Source organism: Erithacus rubecula (assembly GCF_903797595.1).
Source record: "Erithacus rubecula genome assembly, chromosome: 1".
NCBI classification, from domain to species: Eukaryota; Metazoa; Chordata; class Aves; order Passeriformes; family Muscicapidae; genus Erithacus; species Erithacus rubecula.
The window spans coordinates 23,385,515-23,393,351 of NC_136658.1; the positions used below are offsets into that span (position 1 = coordinate 23,385,515).

General features: G+C 47.2%; 1 protein-coding gene across 1 annotated transcript; it reads right to left on the bottom strand.

Moving 5' to 3' along the window:
* Window positions 1-226: 226 nt before the first annotated feature.
* Window positions 227-4,580, bottom strand: NHLH2 (nescient helix-loop-helix 2). The gene is made up of 2 exons (XM_079314536.1): window positions 3,995-4,580; window positions 227-1,857 (listed from the first exon to the last, which is right to left on the bottom strand). Exon 2 carries the CDS (start codon window positions 1,835-1,837, stop codon window positions 1,409-1,411), a length of 429 nt encoding a protein of 142 aa, XP_079170662.1. The 5' UTR covers window positions 1,838-1,857; window positions 3,995-4,580; the 3' UTR covers window positions 227-1,408.
* Between the last annotated feature and the right edge of the window lie 3,257 nt (window positions 4,581-7,837).

The window sequence follows — 7,837 nt, forward strand, 5'->3', positions numbered from 1 at the left end:
GGGAGAAAGTGACAGCAAGGGTCCTGTGTCTGCATTTGGGCAGGGCAACCAGCTGAAAGCAGCTGGAACAGGGGAGCTGTGGTGGAGGGACTGCAGTCTAAGTCTCCCTAGGAAGAGGCAGGCAACCTGTTGAAGTGGCCCACATATAACTTGAAAAGTCTTTGCAATCCTTATCCATAAGGTCATCTCTTGTCTGTCTGACAGAAGGACCAACAGGGAAAAATAATTAGGAAAAAACAACTTTTATTTGATACTTTTATTTGTATGCAAAACAGCTCACCATTCATGAGAGATATGAAAAACGCATCAGATAGAAACCAGATTTATCTATTTTCACTACAAAATATTGCATTATATAAAGCAACATAGACACACAAAAAAACCCTGAAAAAGACTAAAATCTTTGGATAGCAGATGTGGTTTTTTTTCTTTTTCTCTTTTGTCCCTAAAATGCGCTTCTTGTTTTAAGAGATTCACAGCAAAGAACATGAAACATTTTCAGGTTATAGAATTTTTTTGGTTGTCACAAAGGAAAGAAGTCCTGGATTTACTTTTCTTTCTTCTTTTTTTTTTTTTCCTTTTTTCTTTTTTAGGAAAAAATGTCCTTTCCTAAAAATATACCACACACATACACACCCACGCTCACTCCCACACACATGCATATATAGCACACTCACATATACACCCACAAATAAACTACTTCCCTTATAAACGATTTGCAAAGTACTTTCAAGACGCAACTATATATCAGAATAACAACAAGATTTTTTAAAAAAACCTCTCCTAGTTAAGTGCTAGTGGTTGTTGATGCCATACAAGGAAAGAAAAAAAAAAAGGGTCAAGAACAAATGCATTGATACATATAAAATATAAACAGGGAGGGAGGGGAGGTTTGTGTTACACAAGTGCAATATAATTGGAGAGAAAAATAAATTAAAAAGAAAAGAAAATGAACACTGTATTGATCCCAACAAACACTCATAAAGTCAAACGTAATATTCCACAGGAGAAAGTGTAAACACCCGACTATAGAAACCAATTGGCACGAAGTATCCAAAGTAAAATTGCCACCACTCTGAAAAATAAATAAATCTTGAAAAAAATAGTCAACTCCTTCTACCATAAATAAAAAATAGTTATTTTTAACTGCACCCATGGGTCACATGTTTAAGGTCACAAGTAGATGTTTTTGGATATATATAAAGGGGCACTTGACAGCCTGAAGAGACAATCCAGTTTTACACTTCTCTTCGAAAAGGGGGCTTCGACCGGGTGGGAGCCTTCCGGGGGGCAGCACAAGCAGCAGGAACCCCCCACCCCGCCGCCCGCCCAGAGAAGGCGCTGCCCGCACAGCCGGACCCGGAGCGGCGGAACTCGGAGTCCTGCGGCTCCGGGCGTCCATCGGGCGCTACACGTCCAGCACGTGGTTGAGATAGGAGATGTAGCAGATGGCGAGGCGCAGGATCTCTATCTTGGAGAGCTTCTTGTCGGGGGGCAGGGTGGGCAGCAGCTTGCGCAGCTCGGCGAAGGCCAGGTTAAAGGCCTCCACGCGGATCCGCTCACGCGTGGCGTGGGCCGAGCGGTACTTGGCCGTGGCGCGGCGCCGCCGACGCTTCTCCTCCCGGCTCAGCGGCGGCGGGTGCAACCCAGGCCGGCCCCCTCCGCGGCCCTCCCCGCCGCCGTCACCTCGGCCCTCCCCGCCGCCGCCCTCGGCGGGCTCCGGGTCGGAGACGCAGCAGCTGAGCGCCTGGGCGTCGGCGCCTCCCAGGGACTCCGGGTCGGAGGGCGCCGAGGAGGGGTGGTCGGAGTCGGCGGCTTGGTCCGGGCTAAGCATCATCTTGGAGGGGGCGGAGGAGCCTTCCCGAAACAGAGAAAGAGAGAGAGCGGGTCAGGTCCCCGGCACCGGAATGCAGGGGCAAGGCGGGGAGCGCGGACACGGGCAGAGACACGATGGACATGCCGGTCCCCGCGCCCTGCCCTCGGCGCCAGTACCGCCCGACCGAAGCGAGGGGAGAGCCGGGTGGACGAGTCGCGGCTCCTTCAGAGAGTATTAATGAGAGCAATATCGGGGATAAATGATACCCCGTCATTTAACCATCCCTTTTCTAGCGTTTGACGGCAGCTTCAGTGGAATATACTTCCTGCCGTTATTCCCCGCGCTTTCTTGGGTGTTGAAACAGGCCCAGAGAGCAATAGAAGTTTTTTTTGTTTTTGTTGTTTTTTTGGGTTTTTTTTTTCTCCAAGCAACCTAATATCCAGTGTTTCAATATTATGGTGATTCCTCCTCCCCAGGCTCCCAATTTTATTACTGTCCTTTCTGGCCTGCCAGCTTCTGCATAACCGTCTCTCTTCCTGCAACGCTCTATGGGATCCAGGCTGCAGACATGATACTTTTAAATACACAGCTCAAGGCTCCACAAATATAACAAGGCCAGTGGGGAGATATATTTCCCCAATCCCTACGGGATCTGATGTATCTGCTAGGCTCTCCACTCCTCTCTTTTCTCTGTGCTTTTTCTTTTTCTTTTTCTTTTTCTTTTTCTTTTTCTTTTTCTTTTTCTTTTTCTTTTTCTTTTTCTTTTTCTTTTTCTTTTTCTTTTTCTTTTTCTTTTTCTTTTTCTTTCTTTCTTTTCCTGCTGCTAATCCTGCGGATAGCCATTTGCTAGCGATCAAATGGGAATGTTTGGAGAGTTTCTTTTTCCTAAGCGTGGGATTCAAAAAGAAACAAAACCCCAAAGCAGAGGCCAAACTTCTCCATCTCTTTAAATATTCCCTCCTCTCCCCTCCTTGTGAGAAAAGAGGGGGAGGCTAAATAAATAAATAAATAAATGCGGACGTGCCTTTCAAAAGAAAATTGAATCGTATCTTCTTGCGGCCTCACAGAGCACCATCTGTCATGTAGACAGCAATACAAATCCGAGCTCGTCCGTGGACACGCCGGCATGTAATAAAACAATACATCAGGCGACTAGTGAATAACCTTGGACACAAATGCGTGTGTGTGTGTGTGTGTGTGTGTGCAGCTGGGGTGTTGACCAAGGTGGGGAAGGAACCCGATGGAGGAGGGAACATAGGGAACATCACATCCTACCTTCCCCCTAATTAAGATTGCAAAGTATTTCCCCATAAAGTTTCCAGGGTAAGTCCCAGTCAGGCCTCAGACCCAGCTGGGAAAAACAAACTATTGTTATTATTCTTGTTAACAATAATAATAATACCAATAATAACAACCACATGGGCAGGAGGAATTATTCCCATGCATGGCTAGAGCCAAGTCTCCCACAACGGGGCGAGACGTAGGGCATACATGGTGGAGCAGAGGGGCTCTGCTGGGGTCCGAGGCTCATCGCTCCCCAGGGTGTGCAGGGAACCAGAAGAGCGCTTCCCTCCTTGGGAAACGGCTGTCTCTTGCCAGGGCCTTTGGAAACACTTCATCTTCGATTTTTGATAAGGAGCGTTAATCAGGCCCACAAGGCAGGGTAGGGGAAAAAAACCCATTAGTGTGCAAATCAGGTATCAGTGATCTCGAGGTGCAAAAAGGTAAAGAGGAAATGTTTAAAATCACCTTTCAACTGGCATCCAAGCAAGGGGGCTTATGCAAAAAGCACACTGGAAGAGGCAGGATTTGCAGGGTGGTTATATGAAAATGGGCAATTAAAGTGGTGGCTCCTGAAGAAAGTTATTTAGAGGTTTCTCTATGGTGTGTGTTGAATTTTTTGCTTTGATTTGGATTTATCTGTATGGTGGGGTTTGTCAAGCTGATCCAGAAAGAGACTTCCCCTGCTATTATTATTATTATTATTACTATTATTATCATCATCATCATCATTATCATAATCATCATTATTACTACTATTATTACTATTACTATTACTATTACTATTACTATTACTATTACTATTACTATTACTATTACTATTACTATTACTATTCTTACAGTAAACCCATGCCCCTGCTACCTGCAAAATGGAAAGATACTGTTAAGACTGCTTACCTTGGTGGAGTCGTTTCGATAGCCTCTCTTTCCAGGTCCCCTCGCCCCCTCGGCAATTCCTTTACAGTTCAAATGACTCTCCGGGAGTGGAGCATGGAAAAATTAAAAAATCAAAATAAAATAAAATTAATTACGAACAAGAAAGTGTCCTGCTCGAATGAGGAAAGGCAGATCTCATCCCTCGCCGCGGCCTCCAGTGCTCCAGAGATGTTAGTCGTGTTTGTTTGCGGAGTATAAATAACAAGTTACTTACGATGCATCGGGGAGAAAAAGCGTTTCCCCATCAAAGTCCTCCTCCGCCCGTTTGTCCGGGGCAGCGGCTGCAGCGCACCGGCGGTTTCGGCCGGTCGGTTTTAGAGAAGGCAAGTGCCACTTTCCCTGCTTTTCTTCCTCCTTTTCCCCGACCGCGATAAATAACAAAAGGGATGCGGCGACAGCACCGGCACCGTCTGGGATTATTCCCTATCTCCCTCCCCCACAGCCTCTCCTTCCCTGTGGCAGTCCCGCTGCTCCCGGGCCGGGCCGGTCGCGGGGCCCGGGGCGCGGAGACCGGGACGCGGAGTCCGGCGCGGTGCTGCCGGCTTTGTTTCGCCGCGGCCCGGCGCACAGGCACGCCGTGGGTCGGGGTAACAATGCGTCGCTCCCTCCTTTCTTCTCTTTTTTTTTTTCCTTTTTTTTGTTGTTTTGTTTTGTTTTTTTGGGAGGGTGGTGGGGGGTTGTAACGTGAGGTTTTGTTAATTCACCGGTCCCGCGGAGAGAGGCAGGAGCGGGAGAGACGCCGTCGGAAAATGAATGTTTGGTTTAGTTCTCCTTCTGCTCCTTCAAGAACTGGCGAGGGGAGAAAAAAAATGATAAACGAAACCCCCATCCGTCCCTGAGTTTCCTAACTCCTCCTGCATCTTTCCAGTTAAAAATAAAGGAAAATATGCAAACGCTGAAAAAGAAAAACAAAACGAAATAAACGAAAATCTCGGCGCGGGTTCGGAGCGGCTGCGAGAGGTAACGACGGTGCAGGACAAGGTACGCTCACATGCACAAAAGGAAAGTGCAGTTTCTCCTCCTACCCCTCCCAGAGTGGCAAAGAAGCCAAGGAGGGGTGCGGAAAGTGGCAGGGGCAAGACAGATAGACGGAGTGGAGATGCGTGTGGATCCCCTTCTGGTTCCAAAGGGTTTTGCCTAGAGATGGTCGGAAGAGATAAAGGCTCAGAGAAAAGGGGGCGGCATTTTTTCCCTCTTAAATTGGTATTTAATGGGAAAGCCTATTGGACAGAAACCTGGACATGAGTAACTTAATTGGACTTGACATCTGTCACAGTGTGGGAGTTTTCACAGCCCAAATATTTTCAGCAGATCAGATTCTCACTGAATCTGTGCCACAAATTATAACAGTCGAGAGCAGCCCATGATATAAACCCTAGCCTCTGGATATATAGTCTCTAGCCATGCTCGCTCCCACTGCTGTCGTCTCCCCCGCCCAAATATTGGATACCCACTGATCTAGAAAAACACCGCTGGCATTTCGCACGTAAGCTAATAAATAAGCTTTAAACATCAATTTGCATCATGTATACCAAGCTTGTGGAGAATCATGAGACTGGATTCTTAGTTCATTTATTTTGGCTGTCCCCCTGCCCTGTCTCCCACCCATCCCCAATCCCAATGTGTGGCAGGCAAGGACCTGTCAGAGCCAGGGGGACAGAAAGGCTTCCCCACTCCCTCTGCCTCCTGTTCTCCCTGCTCCGATGCACAAACAATGAGACAAGGGAGTCAGCCACGAGTCTGTGCCTTTTCTGCTCTCAAGAGACTGGATGGAGCCAGGCCCCTTCGTGTGTGAGTCAGGGGATGCCTGTGACCAGTGACTCCTCTTGCTGTCACCCTGCTCCAGCCCCTGCCAGATGGCAGTGCCTTCTCTGCTCAAAACCCCATTACTGTCCCTGCAGATGGGTGCCATAGCCATTTTTCTGGGTATAATCAACTTTTCCATGGGGACTTTTCTGTGCCAGGAGCCTGTACTGGTAAGGTCTCTTTGGAGGCCCCAAAAAGGGACAGTGGGAGGGGTGGGAAAGACAGACCAGAACTGATTCTGCTGCTTACCAGCAGCTCAGTGGGTGGTTCTGGGTCTCATCAGCAGGAAGTGTGAGGGAGAGGTGGTAGGAAGACACTTGCAGGGATCCCTGAGAGTCATCCATATGTAACAGGAAGATCTCTGAAAGGCAAGAGATTCTGCACTTGTTATGATTTACAGGACCTTAACAAGAATGAGTAGCATGCCTGAGTAATTTTAGGTTTTGTCTGTTTTTTTTTTTTTTTAATGGTGGATACTCCATAACACCTGCCAGACTAGAGAAAGAAATGCCTGAAAGTGGATTCTAATGAGCACTTCTCCCAGGGCAATATGGGGATTTACTTCTCTTCTACTCATAACAAGTCTCCCAAGCAGCAGGAGGCTATCACTTGCTGTGACCCCACATACTTGTTCCATGGATATCCAACATGATCCCAGCAGGGTTTCTGGAGATGCTTGGCTAAGCTATCCTTGTCTGCAGCGGGACATGCCAGGAAGATTCAAATGGAAGTCACCAAGACTGCAGCACATACCCATTCAGCTCACCTTACTGGTAACCTTCACAGGTGCTCTTTGGAGATCAGGATGTGAGCAGCTCGAGGTCACTGTGCTCCACATTCCAAGACCCAAGATCCCATTCCATCAAATGACCACCATCCCAAACTTCAATGAGAAAACTGTGGAAGAGACCTTCTCCAGCTCTTTTTTGACTGTGGCTCAGTGCTGAGGACTTTGGCTTGCAATGCTCCCCAAGGTGTAAGTCTGAAGCCTCAGCCCACAGAAGCTGCAGGTGATGGAATAAGTAGCTGGCTAAAGCTGCCACAGATAACAGCCAGGAAGCTGCTAATTCATGCAAGCCACCCTGCTCTCTGCTACAGATGCTGTCATCATATGGCTCGTTTTTTAGTTTTAATTTTCAGTAAAAGACCAAACAGTTTCTTCACAATGCCGTTTAGTTATGATTAACATTTTTGACACCTCATAAAGCACTGCTTATTACCCCTGGGATTCAATTACCCCACTGCTCCACTACCACATGTTAAATCTAGCAGATCTCAGTTTGCCCTGGGAATGCCAGGTCTGGGGTGTCTACTCAGATTTCTCTGCTGGGATACTGGAAATCTTCTCACATCAACTGCAAGACACAGGTGTAGTTCCTGTATCTTTAGCCTTAAAAAGCCAGTCAGAAATGCTGGATCTGACAGCCTGCCTCTTCTCTGACCAAATAATGCCCCAAAGCCCAGAAGCAGGGCCAAATTCTCCCAGCAGAGAGCTCTCTTATCTCTCACCACTTACACCTGGAGTAAGAGGCTGGTCTTGAGAGCTCAGTATGCATGGGGCCAACTGGCCCAGGTGTGAAAGTCACCAGAAACAATCAGAAATTGAGGAACAGAAGGGATTTTGATGGAAACTAGAAGTCCCACTTTGACAAAGGAAGGATAACTATAGCTCTCCCTCAATCTCTTTTTGTCTTTTCCTTAGGAAATAGCTCACAGCAAGTTGACACCTGCCTGTTGGCAATCAGTATGGTCCCAAAGGAAGCTGCATAGATGCAAAGCCACCTTATGATTTATATCCCCAAATACACACAGAGCCAGCCAGAAGTATGTGCTATGAAGCACCTCACTGGCATCAAAGCAAGCTAAGATTTCCACATGGTTTCAAAGATGCCCTCAATGGCATAAACAGCATTGATTTGGCTTCTCCATAAAAGTTGAAATTGCAACCTACAAGCTGCATCTGCTGAAGAGAAAGTGAAAAGGAAAAACAGTGGCACA